The sequence below is a fragment of the Pantherophis guttatus genome, chromosome 2, assembly GCF_059756535.1.
Source record: "Pantherophis guttatus breed Tessera chromosome 2, ASM5975653v1, whole genome shotgun sequence".
NCBI classification, from domain to species: domain Eukaryota; kingdom Metazoa; phylum Chordata; class Lepidosauria; order Squamata; family Colubridae; genus Pantherophis; species Pantherophis guttatus.
The window spans coordinates 115948918-115976760 of record NC_142064.1 but is presented as its reverse complement, the minus strand read 5'-3'; the positions used below and the strand labels follow the sequence as shown (position 1 = coordinate 115976760).

Below are 27843 nucleotides of genomic sequence, written 5' to 3'. Positions count from 1 at the left end.
CCCCCCACTCCACCCTGCCTTCTTCTTTTATGAGGCTTGAGAAATCCCGGTAGAGGAGGAATCTCAATCTTCAAGTTTTCAGCTTGCAAGGGATGGGGCTTCAAGGCTTTTTCCACAGAGGGTACAAATTAAGCGGCTTGCATACATTCACCCACACACTCCGGCTAAGCCAAGCCAAGGGCACTTCCTGTGTATCGGGGGCCAAGTCAGCTCCGAGCATAGAGACACCAACCTCTAAGCCAGCCCACCCAGGTTGTCTCTCTGGCAGGAGTTGCAGGATGGACTAAGGGATCTATCCCAGCAATGGGAGCTCTGAGTTGGGTTGCCGTATCCTTTGTTTGCCTCTTTTATTAGCAAGCCTGCAATCTGGATGCACAAAGTAGTAAGAAATAGAATCCAGTAAAAATGATGCCTGCAGGGCAGCCGAGTACAACGGTGCTAAGCAGAAAGTGCTATCTTAGCACTTCTTAACTGCCTAGGAAAAGAAGAAGAGTTCAGAGGCAGCATCAGCATCAGTGTGCGTTAAGTGAGAGCAGACAGCGTCCTGCTGACACATAATTCTGCGTAGGGAGAAGCAGAGACATCAATGCCATGAGTCGATGAAACAGGTTTCCCCCATGCATCAAATGAGTTTCACTGAAAGTCAGCACAAGGTAACGGTATAAAAGACTTGGGAAGGACCTTGGAGGTCTTCCAATCCAATGGCCTGCTCAAATAGGAGATCCTATACCATTTCAGACAAATGGTTGCCCAGTCTCTTCTTGAAAACCTCCACTGTTGGAACACCCACAATATCTGGAGGCAAGTCGCTCCATGGGTTGATTGTTCTCATCAACAGGAAATTTCTCCTTGGTTTTAGGTGGTCTCTCTCTTTAATGATCTTCCATCTGCTACTTCTTGTTCTGCATTCTGGTGCTTTGGAAAATAAGTTGACCCCCTCCACTTTGTGACAGCCCCTCAAATATTAGAAGACTGCTATCTTATCATCCCTAGTCCTTCTCTTTGTTAGACTAGACATACCCAGTTCCTGCAACATTCATCATACAATTTGGCCTCCAGTCCCCTCATCTAGAATACAGATAGTCCTTGACTTACAGTAGTTCATTTAGTAATTATTAGAAACTAAAAAAAAGTGGTGTATGACCATTTTTCACACTTAAGACCGTTGCAGCATCTCTATGGTCGCAGGATCAAATTTCAGATCCTTATTTATAACAGTTGCAGTGTCCCGGGGACACATGCTCACTTTTTCCAATCTTCTGACAAGCAAAATCGATGGGGATGCTTGTCACTTAACAACTGTGTAACTAACTTAACTGCAATGATTCCCTTAACAGCTGTGGCAAGAAAGGTCATAAAATATAGCAAAACTCACTTAATGGCTATCTTGCTTAGCAATATAAATTTTGGGCTCAATTGTGGTTGTACGTTGAAGATTACCTGTCCTCAACGTACCACAACCAGCTGTAGAACCATGATCAGCTGTCTTATTAGAATGGGGGTTTAGGTGTTTAGAGAGCCTAACTAGCAACATTTGAATGTCTACACCGTAGCTGAAAGCCTGTTATCTGTGGCCAGCCATATATTTTCAGAAAAGTTAAGAGAAGGTGAAGATCTCCAGCTTCTGTTACTGAACAGAATTAAATTTACAGTTAGGACATGAGGGTCTCCAGCATCTCTTACTTGGTGGGAGCTATGCTTCCTGAACAGGCAGGTTCCATTTATTTGTCACCATTGGATGATTGATGTCTGAGACACCTTCCTCCTTCCCTCCGACTACACAGAGTGGGGAGTTGCTGGTTAGAACAAAGTGTCACTAGGATGTGATTTGACAAAGAGGAGGCAAAGAATCTAGTGGTTTTGTCCCCGTGTAAGGGAAAGGTGCACCTTGTCCCAAGAGAGTGGGTAAACTAACCCTGTAAGGGCCAGTCTCATCCATGTACTCGCCTCCACAGCCAGAGGCACAGAGGGAACCTTGTGGCAGATGGATTCCTCTTGAGGAAGAACTTGGTGGTCACCCTTCAGTAAATAAGTGGGTGGGACATTAGGGAGGTATGTTTCAAAACATGAACTGGAGTATTTCGATCCTGGCCCCAGGAAAATAGGAGACATTCCTCCCTTTTCTTTTTCTCTGACGCCTTTTCTTGATTTGCTGTTTTTCCCATGTGCTTTTCTGGGTTTTACTTCAAAAAGTACATGCGTAAAGCATTGTGGCAAGGAGGATTTTTCCTTTGCATCAGGATTCTGGATTACATGTACAGTTTCATCTCTCTGCCAACAGTTGGGTGCTTATTTATAACTATTGTTTTCATTTACCGATTGTGACGTATGTGATTCCATACATAGAAAGCAGCACATCCAATTCTCAGCTGTGAGACTGGCCATGGGCTTAAGTGGCTTTTATAAAAGATAAATCTCTGGAGGACAAGGACCTAACAATGCAAGGATTCTCCTTTTTGGAGATGGTAGAATTCAGAATGCCAAGCCTTAAGGGCACAGCTTTCCCTTTCAGCTAGACACTGCCCACAGCAGTATGGCTAGTTAATGTTGGAAACAGATTATGGGCTACATTCTCACTCCTCTTTGTTTTTAATATTTGTAGACCATACTTTAAAATAAAGCCTTTTCTTCTTGTCTTTAAGCTCAGTAATATTCCAAAGCATAAAACAGCAATAAAAATTGCATCATTATTGCTCTTTGAATATTCTGACTGTGTGTGTGTGTGTGTGTGTGTGTGTGTGTGTGTGTGTGTATATATATATATATATATATATATATATATATATATATATATCAAAATGTAGCTATTGTGCTAACGGCAATTAAATGTTTAACTAATAAAGATTTGCAGCTTTGTGCAGAGGCAAAAATACAGCATCTGTCTGTAACTTTTTAAAGCAGCCAAGTCTTGGGAAAAGATGTGGCTGCTTTAAAATACTACAGATTTATGTGCCCTGTCTGCATTCTTAAATGTTGCACAGCGCCAGAGATGGCCAGAATGCTCACCCATCATTTGTGGAAAGCTTTGATACCAGTATTTGCAGTATATGAATTTTCAACATTGGTTCTTGACTACGATAGATACTCCAATCAGCTTCTAGTCACACATTACTAAGTTATTGTTAGTTAAGTTCCATGTATCACATCTAGGCCAATATGTTTCCTAGAACCATGGGTAATCCCCATCTTAGTTTCAAAACTAGGCAGTTTTAAAATGTTGAGAGACCCTTCCTAATTTGGGGAAGAGCAGATGGGAGGTCTCTCACTGAAGGGTTGATTTGCTGTAGTGCAAACTATTAAGAATGTTTATATTCTTATACATATTTATATTTTCCTGATTATCAAGGTGGATACTGCAAAAAAAAAAGATGAAAGAATGACCTTATTCTCTTCCAAACCAAAATATAGAGAATTGGAGTTACTACGTCGAGAGCAGTGAAATCTGCACATGCTTAGTGGCATTTTAAGCTTGGTATCAAAAGAACAAGAAAAGGAACCGATAAGCTTCGTATTCAGCTTTGGCTGTAACAGTTGGCTGTGGAATCTGGGTCGAAGGAAAGGGGTCCCACAACGGGATTTCTTTCCAAGTAGGAACAAGGAAATCTCTCTTCTCACCCATGGTCTGTTTATGAGGACCGAGAGCGTTTTTCCGGTATGCCAGGCTTAAATTGGAGGGGGAGGGGGAAGGGATGGGCCTCTGTAGGCAAAACACGCGCCGTCCCCTGAGTTTACCAACTTTCTCCCCGTAGCACCCTCGCGGAGGACAGCGCGGGGAGGCTTTTCCGCGCCCTCTCTGCGCTTCTGGCCACTTTTCCGTATACCTCAGCAGGACCCTGTGCTCCGGCGCCGGGCTTTCTAGATCCCAGTTCCGCCCCCTCCGCCCCAAATACAGTCACCGCCACTGCCAGCGCCTCCTCCTCCTCCTCCTCCTCCAGCCTGAAGTCCCAGGCGCTGGCGAGCGCGTTGGGGATTTTCAGGAAACGCGGCAGCCACTCCAAAACCTGGGCGACTTCTGGGCTCCGGCACCGACTCCCCAGGGCTGCCTTTCTTCCTCTATGAGTGGCTTCTCCCTCGTGCTCTTTCATGCCAGCCAAGGCCTTCGCGCCGCTTCGGTTCCTCGGGCTCCCGCCGGGTCACCAACCTGCCGCCGAGGTGGACATGCATTTCTCCTTCAGCGAGGAAGACATTAAGCGGCACCGGCTGTTGGCAAAGTCGGTGAGGTGGGTCAATTCAGCCTTGGGAGTTTCCGGGAGGCGGGAGAAAGGCTGCGGTCGCGCGGCTTGCAAGGGTCGTGGGTTGTGGCAGATATTTGTGCAGACGGGGGTCTGCGGACAGCTGGCTTCCTCGGCAGGAGATGGGGGAGCAGAGCTCCCGTTCTCCGCCTCCCTCAAGCTTTTATTTATCCTGCTTCCAAAAAGGGCCTCGATAAGGTTCTGGATAGGGTAGATAGGACCCCATTGTCACAAGAAGCGGAGTGAGAGCCATTTTAGTCTCTTTCTTGGGGATCCTGGTCAGAGTGTCTGGTGGTCGTTGTGAATGTAAATGCTGTTTCTGGCACCAACAAAGTTTTCTATTGTCTCCAGCAGTGTTGTGTACAACCACAACTGTCCAGAGTTCTTCAGGATTGCAGTAGTTTAGAAATGTAATGAATAAGCTATCCAGCCCCATTTAACTTGCTGTGCTGTGGTTACTTTTTATTTAATCTTTGATCCAAAAGGACCCTGGGAATAAATCGCGATTCAGTAGTGGTCTTGTAAAGCAAGCTACTGTTATCTCCGTTGGGGCCCAGCGAACTCTGAAAAGTTGAGTTGTGAAGCACAGTTGTCAAAATGCAATCATTTCCATTGGTATTTTGGATAACGTTATCTTTCAAAATGAGTTTGTGTTGCTCATTTGGGCAAGGCAGCCAACTCTTGAACTACAGAAAGAACTGAGTCCTTCTCTGAGTGTCTTTCCTGTGTATTGCTGTACTGCTTTTTGTATGCTGTGGTTGGTATGTTGTTACCTGAAACATATGTTGAGAAGTGGCATAGATAACAAAGAAGATACAGTAATTTCTTTTTATTCTGGTTAGAAAGTTGCAGGTTCTCTGGTGCCCTCCATGCCACTAAATGCCCATTGAGACTTGGCTGCTCTCAAGATTCATTGGAAATAAACCCATTGAGGTCCTGGAGCTCCTTCTTTGTCTTGTCCCCTGGCTGGAAGGAACAGCATTCATGAGGAGGGAAACGTATCTGTCTCACAAGGACAGGAACATAATCTGTTGGTGTTTGTGGCTGCTGGCTTTAGCCCTTCTCAGCGAAGCACTGCCGTTTTTTTGCGTGCATATTGAGCAGGGAAATCTCTGGGCCGTGTGCCAAAAGGTCTGCCTGTCACCATCTGCCATAAGATCTGACTGGCTCTGTCCATCTTGAGAAAGTCGTATCTGCCTTGGGCAAGTGGTCAACCATAGCTTACCTTCTCTCCCCTTTGGGGTCACTCTTGATCCTTCCTTCCTGATTCCCTCCATTTTCTTATTATGCCTTTGAAAATATGTGCAGTTTCCCATCAAATTTCTTTTTTGTCTGTTGCCTTGCATAAGATGTAATCAGGATGTTTAAAAAATCCTGGAATGTTACAGTATTAAGTATCTGTAACATTTTAATGTGAGATTTGCTACATGATAAGAAAGAGGGCTAGTGGGTTACATTAGGGGGTCACAGGAGGATAAAGGGTAAGGGGGGCATATAAATCGAACCAATAAATAAATAAGCTCAGAATTCCTGCAGCCTTGTACCCAAGCGGGCCAGACCCATGGCTTTATGGAAGAGAATATTTGTAGCTTAGGGTTGAACTCTGCAGTCCTTGGGGTTCTCTGAGCTTGAAGGTTTGCATACAGATATTTCGTTACCCAACTAGGTAACAACTTCAGTGCTAGTGAGTGTAGGGTTTGTTTCCTAAAAACAATATCTTAATCAAGTTATTACCAAGGAGAAAGCTACACTCCCACCCGCAGTGGCAGTACAAACTAATGTATATAAATAGGAAGCAAGCCCCATAAACTACATTGATGATGTTACCTAGTTGGGTAATGAAACATCTGCAAGCAAAATAATCAAGCTCACATGGTGGCTCTGTGGTCAGAGAGACAGACAGTTTTAATTGTGATCTAGACAAGGGCTCACCAATTCCCAGGCCACGGACTGATACCAGTCCATGGCCCAATAGGAACCAGGCCAATTAAACAAGCAAAGCTTCATCTGCACCTGGGCAGGATCTAGGTATACCATGTGCCCTCAATCTGTGGAAAATTATTTTTCCACAGAACCAGCCCCTGGTGCCCAAAAGGTTGGGGTGCCACTGATCAAGATAACAGAACAGAATACAAGATCTAGGTGGTCTCTTTGATCTGGAATCTGTCTTTTAAATTTGGTTCTCCAGAGAAAATAATAAAGCTCTCTCTTTCAGCATCGGATTTGAACAGAATCCAAAAAGCATTCTGTCCCCTATCTGTGAACATGAATATACCATATATCTATCTTGTGACATGTTTATGTGCTGTAATTGGAGACCCATAGAAACTAGGTACGGTAAACATTTAGTTCAGGCTTCCTCAACTATGTCTCTTCAGATTACATACACTACAACCCCTGTCATAATTAACCAGCATCATTTTATTTATTTATTAAACCTATTTATATGGGCGCCCAACTCACATACAGTGGCTCTGGTCAGTTTTTAACATTAAAAATCCATTACATAAAACCCCACCTCACACACATTCAAACACCATGGCAGCAGCAGATATAACCGCTATTGATTTATTAAACAAATTTATATAACCGCCCAATTCACCAACAGTGTCTGTTGTTGTGGCTGTTATAGTCCCATAAATATCAAGAGCACAGGAAGCGCTAGAAGTATGTGGATGTACAGAAAAACCCTACCCCCAAAATAAAATATTACTCCTCCCATTAAAAAACCCACACGGCAAAGTTTCACTCTTCTACCCTGGCAGCTATTGTCCCTGTTTTCCTAGCAGATAAGTGATGCTTTTGCCAAGACTTTGGTGCCGTAGGCAAATGTAATCATAGCAGATGACAGCACCTAGCCACTTTGGCTGATCTGGAAAACTCTATGCAGAGTCCAGTACTTGGGGGAAGTAAAAAACAAAACAAAACGAAAGGATTATGGAATGTTGTGAAGTCACCAGAAGAAGTGAATTCAAGTGAGGTCTCTTGACTCCCTTGGTCTCAGCATATACAGAGCAGTGCTATTCATGGTGACAGTCAACTTGGCATAGTGGTTAAGACAATAGATGGGAAACCAGAAAGTACCATGTTCCATTTCTACCTTAGGCACAAAGCCATTTTGGCCAATCACTGTCTCTCAGCTCTAAGAGGGAGGTAAACCATTTCCAAAAACCTTGCCCAGAAAACTGCAGGGTCTAGTCCACGTAGTCACCAGGAGTCAACACTGACTTGAAGACACACAATTACCACAGCATTCATCAAAGAATCTACTTCAGTGGGGAGCCCCTGTTTTCAAATTCTTACCCCTCTCATAAAAGCCTCCACTGACTCCTGATAATAGTTGGTCGCATAATCAGCCAGATGTTTGGACTGGATTTGACATTTTTATCCACCTATCTAGTCCTTCTCAAGGACCTCAGAACAGACAAGCATTAAAGGTATGGGGGTAGGATGTTCACTGCTCCAAGTAAAGCTGTCTTTTGCAATTTAGTGATGGTGATTTTGTCAGTGCTGAAGGTGTTCAAGTGGTGTTCCAGATGTTTTGGGATTGTACCCAAGATGTCTATTACTATGGGAACTCTCTTTGCTTTCTTTTGCCATGATCATTCTACAGGTTTTGGTATTCTGGGATTCTCTCCAGTTCTTTTTCTTCCATTCTGCTGTCTCTGGATACTGCAGTATCCACTATCCAGACTTTTTTTGTCTTTCTTATCTCAGTTGTTAAGTGTGGGGTGTTTATGTGCCAAGTACTACTCTGTTTAGATTCTAAAATTCCAAATCACTTTAGCTTCTTCATTTTTTATTACTATTATTTATTATTTTGTGGTCCCGACAGTTCTGTTTGAAGATAAATGGATTTTTTTTGCAGATATTCCAATGCACCATTGTTGTTACGTTGTCATACCACTTTACCTGTACCAGATCAATTGTCACCTGACAAGAAAAACAATGGTAGGTGTCAGTGTTCTTGGGTATTTGGTGACAAGTGGACTACACAACTCAGGAATGTTGGCTGAGCAACCAGGGCCAACAAGTGTAAAATTAGTGGAAGAAAATATATGAAGATTGAAAGCAAATAAATTATGTTTATATTTATTTATTATATCGTATCAATGAAACCATGAAATCACAGCTGCCAATTCTTTAGCTGGTACCGGTCTTCATATGCACCAAGTTCTTTTCAAAAACCTAGGATATTGTAATGTATTGGTGTAATATATGTGTGAATCCAAGTAGTGTGGCCTTTTGTAATTGACATTGTCAATGCACAATTTTTCTAATTGCTGCCCAAGATTTTTTGATATGGCACCCAGGTGCCAATAACTACTGAGATCACCTCAGCTGGTTTATGCCATAATCTTTCAGTTTCAGTTTTCAGACCTTGATACTTCGTGATCTTCTCCATTTCTTTATTTTGTATTCTTTCTCCTGATGCTGCCGCATCAATTATCCACACTTTCTTCTTTTCAAACAGAGTTGTATCTGGTGTGTTATGAGCCAAGACTTTATCACTGTGTATTTGGAAATCCTACAATATTTTAACTTGATCATTTTCAACTATTTCTTTCAACTATATGTTGTCATCAATTTTTCATTAGTGGTACATGCTAATTTTTACAGATGTTCCAGTGAATCATTTTGGCCACTGAATTATCGTCATTTATATTTGGTTTGTGCAATCTTCTTTCACAAGCTGAGCTACTGTTTCTTCTGTCTCTGCACAATCTTCAGTTTGAAGCATATGATGATTTTTCAGTTCTGGCTGTAATTGCATTAGTTCTAATTGTTGATCTTGCACAGCTAAGATCAAGTTTTCAATTTTTTTTATTGTTCCAGTTGTAAGCCATTGTCAGGTTTTATCTTTATCCACTTTGCCCTCAATCTTTTGTAGAAATTGACCATGTAATGCTTTTCCTTGCCAGCATTCGGTTCAAGTTTTTAATTACATTATTTTGATATTCACTGTACATATAATAAATTCCAATTTTATAATAATCCAGACAACATGATGTTTATTAAGCACTAAATAAATGTAATAGCAGACAATTAATAAAACTTTATTTACAAATTAAAAAAAAATAAATTCCAATTTTAATTTGCAATAATTGTTGTTCTTGGCTATATTTTACAAAATCACCCAATGCATGCTTTTCTTCTTCGACATTTTACTTGAAGTAAACTGTGTGTGTGTGTGTGTGTGTGTGTGTATACACACACATACACACATGTACATATATGTATATATATACACACATATGTATGTGTGGATAGATAGATAGATAGATAGATAGATAGATAGATAGATAGATAGATAGACAGACAGACAAACATTGATTGCCATACCAAAAAATCTTGAATGTCACTTAGTAAATCTGTGCATTGACAAAATTTCCATCTGTCAATTGCAAAAGGCCACACTGCTTCAATCCACACAGATACTACACCAATACATTACAACTTCCTAGGTTTTGGGGAAGAACTTGATACATATGAATGCCAATACCAGCTAAAGAACTGGCAGCTATAACTTCACATAGTTGTGAACAGAGTTTAATAATTATTATTATATCCTGACTTTTTAATATATAACTTAGGAAGCAAACATACCTAACACTCCTTCCCCCTCTTATTTTTGCCACATAAACATGTGGTGAGCTGAGGTAAGCTGAGTTGAGCTGAAAGAGAATTACTGGCCCAAGTTCACCAAACTGGCTTTCTTGCCTAAGACAGGACTAGAACTCATTGTCTCCTGGTTTTTATTTATTTATATATACAGCCACCCATCTTATACCATGGTGCCTTAATCCGGAGATAAAACCACATCTATGGACAATAAAAATATTAAAACCAAAAAACCTGGCACCATAACTAAACTTAGCTCACCTTATCCTTATATGGTTTCTGGGCCAGCACTTTAACTAAACCTGCTGTCTGTGTTAGTCTCTTCCCTAATTAAATTTATAGGGCCAGTAACTGTGACCCTCCTACTGTGAGACTCACTGGGCTCCTTATATTTTTCAGATTCCTGCATTAAGCTGCAGCACTATTCATTCTTCAAACTCCAAAAGTGAGGAGTTAGGGCTGCTCCATGTAACTGGATGGGCTGTGAGAATTCGATCCTCCCACGCCATGCTGGGCCCCATTGTCTGTAGTTTTTCTTAAAGAAACGTCTGATACTGATTTCAACTTTTTGAACAGCACAAGCAAGCCCCTGTTTGTGTATGCAGTTAATTTATGGTAGGAAATCTGTGTGGTGCTTGACAAATAAATTGATATGTCAAGAGCCTACTTCTGTAGATGCAATTTTGTAAACTAGGCAAAATGCTGAGCACAAATAGCATATATGCCCAGGTGCAGAAAAGGTTTCCATTTTCCAAGTAGGAGAACAAAAGAACACAGTAGATGCTTGAAACTTAAGCAAGCAAGAGAAGAATACAATCATATATCCTGAACTTGGAGATTTTGTTCCATTAGCTGTGAATCATGGAAGGATCTGTGGAACATTTATTCCTTGCATGTCTTCTCAGGAATAAATCTCAATTGAATTCAGTAAGGCTTTTGTGTGTGGTTATAGCAGCCTTCCCACCTCCTGGATACCTTGCAGATGTCTGAAGTATCCATTGTTGAGAATTCTGGGAATTGAAGTTTACATATCAGGATATTTAGGAAGGAAGGGTGGGGTGAGGATTGGAGATTAAGCTTGCTTTGGGGCTGTTCTTCTGATTTTGCTTTCCATCTACATCGTGAAGGTGTTCTAGTTGAATATATATATGCTCTATGATCAGTGTTGAACTTCTCATGCACAAACCTAGAAGGAAGTTGTGGAAATGCGAGTAATACATGTCAGTAAACCTATTTAAGGATTTGGTGCATAAAAAACCTTCTTGGTGGATTTTACTCATTGCTTTGCTTATTGTCCAGTTTCCCTAGTTTCCATTTGTGATGATGTAGACGGGTTCCTGCCTGAGACTCCATCAAGCCTCTGTAACAAGAGCTAATTTTCCTTCTTGCACAGATTTGTGCCCATGTGGCTTATGCCATTACGGTTTCATTTCCATTGCATGATTCTTAACTATTTTCCAACTGAAAAATTCCATAAAGCCTCAGCTTTACACTGCATGCTTACTAGAGCATGAGCCCAGCTGAGCTCCACATATCTGATGTCTGAAATACACTTTCTCTATGTTAATAAGAGAATGGAGATTTCTTTCCATGGTTTCCTGCATCCAGTTGCTACAGCCTCTCTTCCCTTTTTCTTTTCCATCCATTTTCTTTGGCAAGCCCCTGTGACGAGTTTAGAGAGAGCTGTCATTAGAGTGTTGCCTGCTTAGCTGGGCTGGACAGAGAAATGTCAAAGAGGAAACCAGAGAAGAGAAGCTATATTTAAGTTCTGGTGAGGTAGCCTGCTGTGTGACACTGCATCCCATGTTGGAGACTTTTCCTTGAATTTCAGAAGGTCAGTTCTGAGTTCTTTACTTTTTATTCTCCTACTCTGAGCAACTTGAGGGAATCTTTTCTGGATGCTTTCAGCTAGACCCAAGCATCCATGAAAGGCTTGTGCAGATGTGGGAAACGGATCCAAGCTGGAGTAGGCGCAAGCATGAGGCCGGACATCCCAGCCACATGAGAATGGAGCTCTGATTCCACTTGGATGATGCCCAGGAGAATTGATGACGCACTCAGATGAGGCTGTTGTCTCAATTCTCTGTGGTTTCCCATTAATGAGTTGGCCTCTCACCAACGAGGAATAGACGGCAGGGAGCACAGCCCTGCAAAGGCAGTGCAAAACCTAAAAAAAAGAGAGAAAAAGTTAGAACGAGGGATGGCTAAAGATTTTAAGGCATTGAAAGTGGCAGGAGAAGGGCATTGGCTCCCTGGGGTGGTTTTTAGCTCCTTTAGTCTGACTGGCTTCGGGAACGGTACAGATGTTTGCCAAACCTGCTTAAAAGGGATGAAAGTGGGATAAGCATAGAAGCCTGCTGCCAAAATCCCTTTTAAAACATGCTCAGTGGTTGGGGGAAGGGGGAAACCTACTGTCTCTAGAACCTTGTTTCAGTAACATATTATTTAAATTGTTCCATAGATTGAGCAACAAATGTTCCCATTCAGACTAGAGTCTTTGTATTTGCTAAGTGGCTGGAAGTGGAAATATTTTTCTCTCCATAAATTAAAAAGCTAGAACCTCCTCCCGCTCCCAAATTAAATGGCTAGAGTAAGTGGACAGTCTGATCCTCCCCCTCATAACTACAGTCTTGAAAAAGGGACCTAAATTGTTTTAAAAGTCATTTTAAACTTTTTATGGGCCATCCCATCAGGCTTTAGGTCAGTGGCAAGCTTGGGCTATAGAACGGCTCAGTTCAATGATTGAAAAAATATCACCCTAAAACTCTTAACAGTTGACACTTGGATTTAATGGTAGTGATCTGTTGATCTGCTTGGATTGTGGGTTTTTTTTTTTTTTTTTTTAATTTTCAACATTGAACCCTGGACTGGCACTTAAGATAGAACACATACTTTACATGCTGAAGATTCATGGTTTAGCACCTGCTATCCACCAAGATGATTCCTATTAGAAATTTTGGACATTTTTAGTCTTGAAGCTCATGAGTTTTTTTATAAATTTTATTAAGATTAATTGTAAGATAAAAATACAGGGAATAGTTAGAAAACTAAGAGAAAGAGAGAAGTGAAAAGAGAGAGGAAAAAATGACTTCCAACTTTTTTGAGTGCAGTAAAATACAAAAAAAAATACAACCTCAACCTTTTGCTTTACATTTCATGACATTTCAAGCTGTTTCTATAATAACAAATCATTTTAATCATCAAAATCTAAAATCAAAGTTTCATTTTTTTCAGTTTCAAACAAAAAAGTCCAGAAACACTTTCCAAGTAGAAATAAAACTAGATAAATTTGTCTCTTCCAATAAAGCAGTCTGTTTCACCATTTCTCTTAATTTCTTCACCTTTATATCCCCCCCACTTCCATTGTGGGAATTAGTGTGTCTTTCCATTTTTGTGCATATATGATTCTCACCACTGTCAACATGTGTAATAACAAAGTTCCAAATTTTCCTTCAAGTTCTTTATCCATGAAACCTAAAAGGAAACCCTGAAGCTGATATTTAAAACAAACATGAATTTCTTCAATTTTTTGTCGAGGATTTCTAAATATCAATGACTTTCTGAAAGTTTTTCCTAATCTACCAATTGTAGACAAATGCTTGTGCTTAAGAGTAAATCATCTGAAATCCCCCACATTGATGACTGACGGGATGGAAGGGCATTGCTTCCTATTACTGAGCTGGCTTGTAGATTAAAGAGAATTGGTGACGCTGAGTGAGGTTTCAGATTTTTTTCCCAACTTATTGTTTGCTCAGTAAACATCTGTCAGCCCTATTTAACATCGAAAGAAAAATAAGCGTAACTGAAAGAAGAAGGAAATAAGATATCCTCAATTCTTCCTTCTTTTGAGTCATGCATTGAAATTTGTATGGTTGTCGCCTTCTTAGTCTGATTCTGCCAAACTGCATAGTTTGGCTGCGGCATTGGCAGCTAGAAAGCACAACTCAGACCTTTCAGTGTTGGGTTCAGCCTGTGTTGCTCATCGTGATCCTTCTTGCTTTCTGAATGTTGGACTCGGAGGGCTCCAGCAGATTATTGTCTGCTCTGCTTGCCATACATTTGCAGTGGAGATTTGCCACGGTGTAACGCTTATTTTGAAGAACATCTCCTGTTCTGTAACATAACTCCCCAGGCAGAGAATATATGGTTTTTTAATTAACCACTGGGGTATTATTCTGTCAAGCAGGCGGCAGGATCAAAAGCTGCCCAGAAGGATATGGTATCTTGCAATCTATTGGGACAACTTTCCACTCATCCTTTGGTGAAGATTTATTTGTCATTTTGAAGAATGTCCAGTGTATTCATTAGACAGTGTTCATTAGCCAGTACTCTTAACTCCCAGTTGTACTGTTTATACTCATAAGTACAATTATTCAGGATTAATAACTCTCTGTTCAGACAATTTTGTCTTATTCCAGCACCGACAAATGCAGTAAACACTGACCCAGTGATGCTCCAGTGTCCCTCTCTTCCTTTCACATGTATTGCCTTGCTTCTGGTTTCTGGCACACTGGCTGGGCTGATACGTCATGTTATAGAGCAAGTCTAATGCTCATTTCTGATTTAGTGTGATAGGTAAACCCAGCTATTAAGGCTTGCAAATAATTATTTGTGACAGCGTTATGCGTGACCCCCTCCAGTTTAGCTTTAGTCAAGGAACATAGTTAAACCATGGATTGGCAATACATGAATACAGTCACTGAACCAAAGCATCATTCTTCCTCTCTCAGTATAACTTTTCCCTAATTGGTTAATCTGTTTTCACTGACAAATTTCCTATTAGGAGTATTCACTATGAAAATGTATTTGCTTTGGATTAAATGCTGGGAACATAATAATGGGAACAGCTGTTTATTTGCAGAAACTGGCTAGTCTGTTTCAGCAGTTTCCAACTACGATAGGTACTCTAAAGATTCATTTCCCATTTACAGTGACCTTCCTGTCTGGTGGTAATGGGACAGCAATTTCAGGACTTTCGAAAGGCACTAGCTTGGGGCAGGCGGACTTTTTTTTTATAGGAGAGCTATCTGATAAATGTTCAGTTCTCAGTAATGGATTGAAGACTTCTTGGTTGAAAGCCATTTGTGTTTGCACATTAAAAAGGCTACTTGGAAGCTCATCATGATGCTAGTGTATCAACCAAGGGACCCACTAACTAATTGGTCTCTGAGGGGAGGCCTTGAGCATCAGAGCATCGATTACTCATGCATTACTCTTTGAACAGCTTCTCTTCCCAAGTCTTCCAAAATAATGCAAGAATTGAGATCCACTATTGGTACTTCTAGTTGGAGAAAGTAGAGATAGGAAACTCAAGAGCCATTGCCCATGTTCTCAGAAAGTGCAGTGCAGAGAAGTTCATCACTTCTTTTGTATTGCATCTAAGCAGTTCTTCTCTTTTTAATCCAGGGTAAACATTCTATGGTAGCCAAGGGCTGTATTTAATATATTGGGGAAGTTTCAAATTAGATGGATCCACATCACTTATGTGGAGCAAGTGGTACCGTAGTTGGGGGAGGTCTTCGTTTTTTTAATGACATATGACTTTTTTTGGGTTTACATCATAAAGTGTAGTATTTCCCAACTCAAATAGGTCATGAAAGGAACACATTTGGCTTTCACCAGTCTTTTCAGAGCAGGATCTGCTGATTGCCTAAAAAGGTTCTTAAACCCTAAGGAATCTTGTTCATGTCTCTTTGAATCTTTATAGTACCCTTTTAAGGTAGGCCTGAGTAGATCTCAGAACTGAAGTGCACCTTCAGAGGTTTATGGATTACCAAAAGCTACATTGTGTGGGGAGTGAGGTAGGGGGAGGAGAGGTTGTGGCTGAGAGGAAATTCATATGGAGAATATTCATAGCTCAGAACCTCAGTAGCCTATACCAGGGGTCCTTACCCCTGGTCTGCTGACCAGTACTGGTCTGTGGTCCATTGGGAACTGGGTTGCACAAGCTGTGGGCAAGCATGCAAAACTCCATTTGCACATACAATACCAACCCCTTCCCCCTACCACTGCCAGCGCCCACTGTCGGCGCTTGATCTGTAGAGCCAGAAACGTTAGGGACTGCTGGCTTATTCCAATAAAAATATTAGGCGTTGTTTCCCACCAAAGCAGGGCTTTAAACTCAGGAATTCTGGCCTTTTATTCCTATTGATTTCACTTGTTCTCCTAACCATTGTGTAAAATAGTTACAGTCTCCAGTTGCAGCATCAGTTTTCAAGATTTCAGTCGCCAGACCTCTAGAGAATGCCAGATGGGGAAACACTGCCCTAGCCCTGTCCTGATCTTGTCTTCTTGGCTAAGATCCCAAGACTTCTTTCTCTGTCTTTTTCATCTCTTCTCTTCTCTTCTCTTCTCTTCTCTTCTCTTCTCTTCTCTTCTCTTCTCTTCTCTTCTCTCTCCCTCCCTCCCTCCCTCCTTCCCTCCCTCTTTCTTTCTTTCTTTCTTTCTTTCTTTCTTTCTTTCTTTCTTTCTTTCTTTCTTTCTTTTCTTCCTTTCTGCAAATGCCTATGTTGAAAAGTGTCCACCCTACTGATTTCCTTGCCCTGCAACAAGGACTTTATTTTACTTTATTTTTCATTATTTCTAAGCATATCTATAAAAATGTGAATTTATCAAATTTATGTTTGCAGAAATACAAATCTCATTCAGATACTTATTGGGCAGCCAGGATCATTTATTTGGACTAATTGTCTTGCTTCTACATCATATGTGAAGCAACTCTGAATTTAATTCTAGCTGAGTTTCCAATTTGGCAATGGCGTACAGAACCTCAACCTAGTACAGTTTATGGATGAAGAAGCTGTTTTTGTAAATCAGGGGTGTCAAACTCAAAGTCCGGGGGCTGGATCCAGCCCGCAGGGTGCTTAGAACTGGCCCGCGCGACTACCCTGGAAACAGTGAAGGACCAGCCCGCAGTGCCTCTGCCAGCAAAAATGGTGCTTGGGAGGGCTTTTTGCTGGCAGAGGGTTGCAGGAGGGTGTTGTAGCCGAAACGGAGCTCGGGAGCCCATTTTCGCTGGCAGAGTGCTCAGGCCACCACAAGCGCCCCTGACATGAGTGATGTCGAGCTGGTCACAGCCACCCTGATCACACCCACTCCAGCCCCCCAAGGTTAAACACAACCCTGATGCGGTCCTCAATGAAATTGAGTTTGACACCCCTGTTGTAAATGAAGCACAGCAAATTAAATACAATGGCTTTATTATCTCTCCTTGCAGTAAAAATCTCTGGATAGCATATTTTTAAAAATGCTTCCCTTGGATGAGTTTTCAAATATGTATTTCTGGCTGTTGATTTAAGGAGCTTTGTGAAGTTTTAGAGCTGATGATGTCTCTACACCAGACTTCCTTTTTCCATTTTGCCCCACCACTTTGGATTGAAGCTCCTCTGGGCCCATCTTTCTGTGCAGCCCAGCTGCAAAAGTGACAATCGACTTTGATGCCTAACCTTACATGAACTCTGTGAGCGAAGAACCTCTCCATATCACAAAGCTGCCAAAGAAATAACCGCACCCATTTTGATTGGAAACAGAGAGGTTGCTGTGGATTTGTAATCAACATCTTGGCTTTATTCATTTCCCATTTTCGAAGGATACCACCACAGAATCAGCGATCTTACATTTTTAAAAAATGTTTTATGCATGTAAGTAAAGCAAGGCAAAAATTACTTTCTCTGAATTCTGAAAATGAGAATAAACCACATTCCGTGCTTATCGCCCATGATAAGTTCCAATACAGATGTTCTTACCTTTGAGTTTGAGTTTATTTAGATTTATATACCGCCCTACTCCCGAAGGACTCAGGGCAGTGAACAGCCAAAGATAAAACAGATACAATATAAAATTTAAAAAACAATTTAAAAACATATTAAATAAATTTGGCCCATACTAATTAAAACACCCCTGTTTTTAAAAACAAATTAAAATTAAAATTAAACAATTAAAAAGAGTTAGGCCAGCCCCGCTTGTTGAAATAAAAAAGTCTTGAGGGCACGGCGGAAAGTGCGTGAATCCGGGATCCTCCGTATCTCCGGGGGGAGGGCGTTCCAAAGGGCAGGTGCCCCCACAGAGAAGGCTCTCCCCCTGGGGGCCGCCAGTCGACACTGTTTGGCTGTTTCCCTGAGGAGCCCCTCTCTGTGGGAGCGTACTGGCCGGTGAGAGGCTACCGGTGGCAGAAGGCGGTCTCGTAGGTACCCAGGTCCTGAGCCATGGGAATCTCCCATCTATGTGTTCTTTCCCAGGTTTAACAAGTTTAGTTTCTCTCACCATCAATGCCGCATGCTCAGTGAGTGCTGTGACTAATGCAGAAATCCAAGCTACCCCGGGGGCTGCACATCTGGTAAGGAGCTTTAGAAAGCTACATGTGACGTTTCATGGCAAATGTTTCCATTACTAGCATGTCTTTTCAGTTAGTCCCAGAGAATCTGAGTCCCCCAAGATAGAGCTGAATTGTAGCATAGCTCATCGGTGCCCAAGTTGCCTGAGTTTGAAGAGTTGTACTTCAGGAATATTTAAATGTCCACACGTTTCCTATGCCTGGCTTAAGGAATGTTTAAAATTGACTCTAACATCTGATTTATCTAGCCTATTATTCAAGTTTTCTTGGACTGTATGTCTCCAGATGTGATTACTTTGCAAATCATGGGAGGCGTATTATTAGCATTGTGGCTAGCACACTTTCAGACCACCAGAAGCTTGCTGGACATTCAACCAATAGTGATTCAGTAACAATAACAGTAACAGATTTGGAAGATACCTTGGAGGTCATCTAGTCCAATCCCCTACTCTCATAGGAGACCTATACTATTTCTGATAACAGGCTGTCCTGTCTCTTTAAAATCTCCAGTGATGGAGCACCCACAACTTCTGAAGGCAATTTGTCCCACTGGTTAATTGTTCTCACTGTTAGGAATTTTCTCCTTAGTTCTGGGTTGCTTTTCTCCATTGCTTCTTGTCTTGTCTTCTGGTGCTTTGGTAAATAAGTTGCTCCCCATCTTCCTTGTGGCAGCCCTTCAAGTATTGGAAAACTGCTGTCTTGTCATCCTGGTCCTTCTTTTCACTAGACTAGACATACCAAATTCCTGCAATCATTCTTTATATGTTTTAGTTTTGTATATATTAGATTATTTTCCTTCTTTCTTTCTTTCTTTCTTTCTTTCTTTCTTTCTTTCTTTCTTTCTTTCTTTCTTTCTTTCTCTCTCTCTCTCTCTCTCTCTCTCTCTCTTTCTTTTTCGCCCATCTCCCTCAAAGAGGGACTCCTTGCTCTTGCTTTGTTGGATTCTGTTATAAAGAGACATTGGAGTTTTTAAATATTCCAACTCATATTGAGCTATGGACTATCCATGTAGCTAAGCAGTGAGTGGGAGGAACTCACATTAATATACAAATAGTTCTTGGCCTACAACCATTGGTTTAGCCAATTACAGCAGTTACAACAGCAATGAGAAAAGTGACTTATGACTTGTCCTCACATTTATGACCATCACAGCATCTCCATGATCATGTGATCAAAATTCAGGGGCTTGGCACCTAGCCATATATTTACAATCGTTGCAACATCCCAGAATCATGTGATCACCATTTGTGACTTTCCCAGCTGGCTTTTGACCAGCAAAGTCAATGGGGGAAACAGGATTAATTTAACAACTACAGCGAGTTGCTTAACAATTGCAGCAAAAAAAGGTCATAAAATTGGGCATGACTCACTTAACAATCACCTTGCTTAGCAACAGAGATTCTGGTCCCAATTATGGTCATAAGTCAAGGACTACCTGTACAAAAACTACCGTATATGCTGCCCATAGAGCACAGTGCTTGCCAAACACTGCTGTGAATCGATATTTTCAGCCTTCCCCTTTTGATTTTGCCAGTTTAATCTACTGGGAGTTGTAGTTCAGTAACATCAAAACTGAATTCAGTAAGTGATTTTCTTTCCCAGTCCTAAAATATTTACTTGGGAGAAACTGTTTTCATCTGTTGATGGGATTCCAGATTTAGGCTACAATCTAAGCAGCATTGTCTGAAAAAGTTTTTAAACTGGGCAAGTAGTATACTGCTCTCTTTATCTCTTATCTACCACTTGTTTCCATCCTGGAATGACATGTCAGCAAGCAAATGAATACAACCTCACTTAATACTTATATAATGTAGTTTACAGTTCATGTGTTCTTCGATTACATTTTGTTGTTTGTTAATCAGCAATATTGGAAAAGCAGAGGAGAGCACAGTGCTGTAAACTAAATGTATTGAAGAGAAGTTAGTGGAATATTAAGGCAAGATACAAACTGATCCAGTTTCAGCTTTTGGGCAGTTTAATTTTTTTAATAAATAAAAATAAAAATTCACCGTTCTTGATATAGTAAAAGAATCCAAAGCCTCCAATGCTTTTAATGTTGCCTGCCTTAATTCTCCACCCTAAAATACTTTCCCTAAAGCACCACCCTTCTTTTCACATCCCTAAAGGCACTTTTCTGCCTGCCAAATTCTTTTGTTATTTTTTATGTAAATGTCTTGTGTCCTCTGCTGATTTCAGAAGCAGATTATACCAGTTACTTTAACCTTACATTATTGAAATGATTTATCTGCCTCTGTCATCTAGACACAAAGAGGGAACTTGGATGATGAAGCTCCCTAGCCAAAAGTCTCACACCAATTATCTAGTCTTGAAACTCTTAGTAAAACACAGATGTAAGACAGGACTGAAGTGGCCTGTCGTATCTCTCTTATTTAGTAGCGACTGGTGGACAGAAACTCTGTGTTCATAACTGGGTAGAATCCCAAATGCAATGGAAAGGTTCTCTGTCTTCTGTTAGGTCACTAGATGTCAATCCTACGAAGGAAGGGAGGAAAACCCTGACTACATGGCCAGCCTAGAAACCTTGTAAAATGCTGGAGATTGGATGAGTCACCGTGGTATGCCAGCATTTACTTTGGAGCAAATTCAGTGCTTATATTTTTATTCATTCATTCATTCATTTTATTTGCCCCTCCCAACCCCATCTTGCCACAAGGTGACTCTGAATAATTTACAACATTAAAAGAAGTAAAACCATAACAATAAGAATGCAAAATTATAATTAACGATGGAAGGGGGAGGGAGCAAGATGCTCAGGGGAGAGATGGGATCTGCTATTAGTCCACCAACCATCTCCAGCCTCCAGGTACTCACTCTTGGAGCCCAAGGCCAACTGGCACAGCCAGGTCTTCAGGCTCTTACGGAAGAACAGGAGGGTAGGAGCCAATCTGACCTCAGGGACAAGATGTTACAAAATACTAGGGCCACAGCAGAGAAGGCTGTTTTTCTGGACATCATCAGCCAGAATTCCTTGACTGGTGGGATCTACAGCATGCATCCTCTGCCAGCATGGATGGGACAGGCCTGCCTCATAGAGGTGAGATGATTATTCTGAAACAAATGTCCATAAGACTGGCACCATCGTTTCTAATCCTGGGAAGGTTTACTTAGTTGTAGTAATATTGAATTCAGTAAGTTTTAGTCTTGGCTAAATATGTTTCATTGTGCAACGTATTAATTATGCATATACGTATATATTCAAAAGTAGCACCAGCAGTATTTAATGGGTCTTACCCTCTCCAAAATATTTGTACCTTTTCCTATTTGCTTCATCTCTGGAGCATTAAATAATGTGGGGAGAAGTCATTTGAAGGAACACTCACATTTCTATCTATGCGCTTCAGAGATGCTGCCTCTAAGCTGTGGAAGCCACTGGCCTTGTGGTCGTGAGAAATGGCTATAATCCCCACACCAGTGAAATTCCGGTCCAATTGAAAGAATAATTATTTATTATAGCAGATCTGTTAAGAGTCACTAAAGCCTACTATTTTATATATGCCTTCTCTTAGGAATGTGAAAAGTGCTCCAGGCCTGAGGGCTGGGACAGAGCTAGAAGTTTTGGCCAAACTACAGAAGTTTAAAGCATCTATTTTACCTCTGAACACAGTTCCCCCCCCATCAAAAAAAACCCCAAAACGTTCTAGGCTCTGTCTCCAGGCCAACAGAATTTGCTAATTTAACGTGAGATATTTCTAGGGGTTTGTATATTCACTGTTGCATTTGGCTGATATTGCATTTCTTTTTCTTGGCTGGATGATGCTTATAATTAACACAGTTGCTGTTTGTAAGTTATTTTGTATTTGACTGATACTTGTTATTTGTGCATTTATGGCATTATGTAGTAAAATTGTTTAGTTTGTGTATTGATGCAGTTGGAAGTTGCATTAAGGGGATATCACTTCAAAAATAACTTAACAAATATTTTCAACAAATAGACTGAGGATAGGTTCTACATCTATGAATGACATTATATAATTATGGGAACTGCTTTAACAGAAATGTCCTGTTAAAATAAGACACACATAATCTGTATTTTTTTCTGCTCCAAGGGAATGAAGTCAAGAGACAAAAGAAAGCCAGGAAGTAAGTCCTCATTTTTTCCCCTAAGTGAATGACGGTGTGGAAAACTGAGAAGGTGTGGAAAACTGAGAAGCCTTCAGTCCCTGGGAGAAAAAATATTCCATACCCCAAACTATGGGCAGGACTAACTTTTGTTGTGTAAATTCTTATTCTTATTACTCCTCTGTCCTGACGCTGATAAAGCCACCATTACTTTCCTTGCCCCTCCCTTGATATCCTTAATCTTATCTGTTGCCCTGGAGTAGAATGTCGTCAGCAGCTCTCTCAACATCTGTGCACAGTGATCCTTCAGAAGGAGTTGCAGCTAAATTGACTACAAAAACAGCTGTGTGTGTATGCGCACACATGCACACACACACACACTCCCACACACACATACCAGATAAAGTGCCATGATATATGCAGAGGTACAGCCAAGATGAATTGGATGTATAAAAACAATGCTTAAGTCGCTCTAAATTATTGACGCAAACAGCTTGAGAAGGAAATTAAACTGGTATTTGGTCTGATGTAAGGTTTACTGCATAAAAAATAAAATAAAATCCAGGAATTGCATTCAGGAAATGAGACAGGGCTGATGCTCTGAAGGTGAAGTCTAGGGCTTTGTTCAAGAAGCTCAAGTACACTGGGTCCCTTTACCATATTTTGAAATTCTAAAAAAATCTAAAAATGAATTGTAAAGCTATTTGGTCCAAGGGTAATTTGTCCACTTTCCAAGCAAGTTGTGCAAAAGGCTTGCAAAAATGATGACGCTCTGGCAGCGTCCTTTCTAATTTGGTTTTAATTCTCTCTTTCTCTCTCATGCTAAAAATTCATATTGAGATGAACTAGTAAAAAAAGAATAGGTATTTAAACTTGCTGCTGCTGCAAGGTATCACTTTTTCTAGCTTTGCCTTATGTGGCAGTTTTAAAGTTCTTGTCTCTAGCTGTTGATCGGAAGACGCCAACAGTGCTGCCTTTTGAGCTTCCTCTGCTGTAACAGAATGAGAGACTTCCTAAGGCTTTTTCTGCTGTTCACAACAGGCCTACTCCCAAACACCAAAGGGCTCAGCTGGAAAAACCCGTGTGCTGATCCAACCTGGTTTGATAAAGTGATGGGGCATGGGGTGGCATGTTTGCAGCTGTACTGATTTAGATTCATGGTGATGCTGATTGTGCTAGAATGGTGTATATAAGATATACCTGTTCTGACCTAGGCTTCCTGATACAGTAAAAGCACACAATGAGTCCCAAAAACCCTCTTTTTATTTCAACGGCTGTGAATTCTGCTCATTCTGAGCCTGTTCAGTCTCAATCTGTTCATTCACAGATGAGTCCCAAATAGTTGTAAAGAGTCCGACAGAAGTCTGCCACAGTTCTTCTGATAAGGCTGATAAACACCCACCTTTATCTCCCTTGACACGCTGCCAAGACTTAATTGGCAATTAACTTTGCAAAGCCACACGGAACACAGAGTCAACATGGAGCTGCAGTCTTGAAACCGGCCAGTATGAACAACAGTTGCTTCCTGCAAAAGCCCATGTGCCTTTGCTCCTCCTTTATGTCTTATGGGAGGGGCCAATCATCTCCAAGCCCTACTCCTGAATCGACCCTTTTGTTTTAACTGTTCTTGCCTTCTGGCAGCTCTGCGCATGCACGCAGTGGGAACAGGCTCCCCCTATTCCTCTGCCTCATTGATGTCCGACTCTGGAGGCTCTGGAGTCTGCACATCCCAGATGGCACTGGCCCCATCTCTGCCTCCGACGCAGAACCCTCCTCCAAGCCTTCCCCAGCCTCCAGGACTGGCCCATGTTCCTGCCCAGCCTCCTCACTGTTCGACTCTGCTGCCAGCTCCACAGGCCGCCAGTGGACCACAACAATACCAGAGAAGAAAGCTAACAAACTCCCCTGAATTATTATAACCAGGGCTGTATGGTTCTTACACTAATAACCATGCACATACAACATGTAGATATATTTCCAGCACATGGTTTACTTTTCTTACTGCGTTTTGCTTTGCCATTTTGCGTTGATGCATAAAGCTATAATCTGTTCTCAGTGCCTGAAAGGGACTATGGTACCAGGCAGAGAGATTTAGAAGACACTGGAGAATTAGGGTGGGAGTGGGGTCGGTTCTACTTACCTTTACTACCGGTTTGCAACGGGGCCATGCACGCTCTCTTCTGCGCATGTGCAGAAGCATTCTGATGACGTCGGGGTCAGTGGGCAGAGCCTCCCGCCGGTTTTACTACCAGTTCTATAGAACCAGTCAGAATCGGGGGCAACCCACCACTGGAGTGGGAGGAGAGATAAGCCAAACCTATATTAGAGAAACTAGCCTCCCTTGAACCAAAATGATGTCTCATAACTTTAAAAAGGTGGAAGAGCAAAATTTAAGCCAACTCCTGACAACATTGAATTTGGAATGGTATGAATGTTTTGAAAATATTGTAAGGATATGACAAATGTGAAAAGTGGACTATGAAGGGTCATAGCAGTCAGGAGATAAAAGGAGACAAAATGGCCCCAAAAAAGATTCACACCAACATTGAAAAATAATGTAGGTATTTTATAGGTATTTCTCTGCCACTATTACATATCTCTCACCCAAGATGGGGAATTAAGAATATTTGGCTGTAAAGAGAATGTAGATATGTTAGATATGGTAGTTATAGTAGAAACCAGGTAGAACAGAACAGAATCAACAGATTCTGTTGATATTTGGGGTATTTGCTGATTACAAATTTTATAGAAAGAACAAAGAAGGGCATCCTGGAAGAGGTGAGAATCTGTCAAGGAAAATAAAAAGCCTAACATGCTAGGGAATATTGGAAGACCAAGCATCTCTCCGGGTGGCAATATCTGGCCATAAATACATATTAGACCTAGGCACATGCTACTACCACCTGATCAAAATACCAAGGGTCATCCTGTAATGATGAAATATATCAGGGCAGTATACAAAGGAGATCATAGTAAAAATATTTGTTGTTAAGTCACTTAATACCTTCTGACTCTTTGTGCCTTGAAAAACATTATTTTGCCAGGATGGTCAGCAACTCCTTTGACTTCTTACCAAAATGGAGAACTTCAGATACCCTTAGATAGGCTGACTCCATTCATGCTTAGACTACAACAAAGATACTTCATTTCTGAATGACATATATGAAGCTGTGCCTTGGAAGAACTGTAGAATTAATCATAAATAGTAACAGTGACCTGGTGGAAGATGCAATTGTGGTAGAACAGACTGGGAAACAGCAAGTATTTTGTTATTATATTTAGCATACATGCAAATGAGAAAAGTCAAGAAATGTTTTTGTATTTCCTTGTGGCTATTTAAAAATACAATAATTGAAGCTCAATTGGAATGTAAGAGTCAGCCAAGTTCAGAAAGAGGCCAGCACTGCTTTCTAGTAGTATCCAGGAAACTGTAAAAGTTAAGAAGACTTCCTTCAGGAAATGGAAAGTCTGTCCTAACACAAAGAATTCAAGTAGGACAGCCTGTATTGACTTTCACATGGAGGGAAGACATCACAAAAATTAGAAGTAACAAGAAAAAAACTAAAATTTTGAAGGACTGCACAGTATAGTATTAAAACACTCGGGTCTGATGACATCAATCCAAGATTATTCATCCTTCTATGTCTGTCTATCTGTCTGTCTGTCTTAACTATCTAACTATTTATCATCTATCTATCTTGGATGATGTCATCAGAACCCAGAGTTTTATACTATGCTGTATGTGTATGTATGTATTGATCTTCAGATCAGGCCCAGTGCCAGAAGACTAAAAAGTAGCAGATGTGAATGCTTATTTTTAAAAAGAGGCCCAGAAGACACCTGGGAAATTATTGACCAGTCAGTTTAATGTCTGTTCCTGAAAAATAGGTAGAAACAGAAGAAAAAATAATTATGTGCATGGAAGAAGGAACCTTGTCAAAAGAAAATCAGTATGGATTTGTAAAAGTATCCCGCTTCAAATGTCTTTGGCAGTTCCTTGGCAGAGTTCCTTGTTCATGACTTTTGAGTAAACTTATCCATGACAGCTATGGAAAACATAAATTCCATATTAAGGGTCATTAATTGAAAATAAAATTGGCCACTTTGTAATGCCCTTTTACAGATCTTCAATATGTGCTCATCTGGAATATTTTGTATAGTTCTGATCACTATCTTTGGAAAAAGATAGTAGAATTGGCAAAAGTACAGCAAAAGGCAATGAAAATGATCAGCAACCTTAAATACTTTCCCCATGAAAAAAGACTAGAGGGTTTGGGACTCTTGAGTTTGGAAAAAGAAGGCAGCTGAGAGGGCACATGACTGAAAAGTATAAAATCATGGCTGGCATGGATTGAGAGAAGTTTCTCTCTTTCTCTCTTTCTAAATAATAGATCCTCAAGTCATCCAGTGAAGCTGATTGGAGGGAAACTTAGAACAGATCAAGTAAAGTACATCTTCACCTACAACATACATTCATCAGTGAAATTAATTACCACAAGATGGTGTAATGGTTACTATCTTGAATGGCTTTCAAAGGGAAATGGGTTTTTCATTGGTTGGTTGGTTGGTTGGTTGGTTTATAAAATTTATAGGCTGCCCATCTTACCTCAAGGTAACTCTGGGTGGCTTAAATATCATAGAGGACATGTTTGTCAAGGGCTATTGGTCTTGAGGACTAAGCATTACCTCAAGGTTGGAGTCAACATGTCTCTGTATACTACAATTAATCCTTCTGTGGCTTAATTTATTAAAAAGGGATTCTTAGGAAGTTTGAGATTAATAAAGTATCATTCTAAAGGAAGGTTAGTAAATTATTTGCATTCAAACAAAAGGCAGAAGTTGGTGGACATCTCCAACTTAAAACCATCCATGTGCACTTTCTCATCAATTCACACCCACCAAAGCCGTGGTGTAAAGGGTTATGTGAATCGTAGTCCAACATGACAAGTTGAGAAAGGCAAACATTAAAAAATAGAAAAATATTAATACTATAATATAATCAGAAAAATAATTTAAAAATAGATAACGAGCCAGGGAGAATAAACTGAAGCAAATTATATTATAAGTAGAACAGCCCCACACAAACTGATCAATTATTCTTCCTTGTTCTAATGCAAAGTTTAGCAAACAATTCTTATCAACAGTCCATTGATGTAGATCAGACACAGATTTCTCTTTCCAATGTTCATAATAATTCTTTTGGCGAGCGCCCTTGCTCCTCCACACAACCTCACAGTTATTTATTTGCAAAGGGGCGAAATAGGAGGTATAGAGGTAATCCTTGTACAACAGTTCACTTTTTTTTTTTTAATTTGATTTATATGCCGCCCTTCTCCGGAGACTCAGGGCGGTTTACAATGCGTTAAGCAATAGCCTTCATTCTTTTGTATATTTATACAAAGTCAGCTTATTGCCCCCACAAACTGGGTCCTCATTTCACCTACCTTAGAAAGGATGGAAGGCTGAGTCAACCTTGAGCCTTGGCGAGATTCGAACCTGCAGTAATTGCAGGCAGCTGTTCTTAATAACAGGGTGCTTTAGACCACTGTACTACCAAGGCTCTTGGTAGTACAGTGA

The 27843-nt window shown here is 40.8% G+C and overlaps 1 protein-coding gene and 1 long non-coding RNA gene across 5 annotated transcripts in view; both read left to right on the top strand.

Annotated features, from left to right (window-relative positions):
- Window positions 1-27843, top strand: part of PDE4A (phosphodiesterase 4A) — a 318023-nt gene that overhangs the window by 229805 nt on the left and 60375 nt on the right. Inside the window, exon 1 of one of the 4 annotated variants that reach the window (XM_034434340.3) lies at window positions 3767-4220. The exons of 2 other annotated variants lie outside the window; for them this stretch is intronic. In XM_034434340.3, coding sequence (XP_034290231.1) covers window positions 4084-4220 — 137 coding nt within the window. In that variant the 5' untranslated portion in view covers window positions 3767-4083. Of the gene's footprint in view, window positions 1-3766; window positions 4221-27843 lie in introns of those variants that run through there. One more of the 4 variants, XM_034434343.3, reaches the window with a different exon arrangement.
- LOC148115281 (uncharacterized) lies at window positions 19610-27246 on the top strand. The gene is made up of 2 exons (XR_015732354.1): window positions 19610-22287; window positions 23211-27246. It is a non-coding gene; the product is annotated as an uncharacterized LOC148115281 (long non-coding RNA).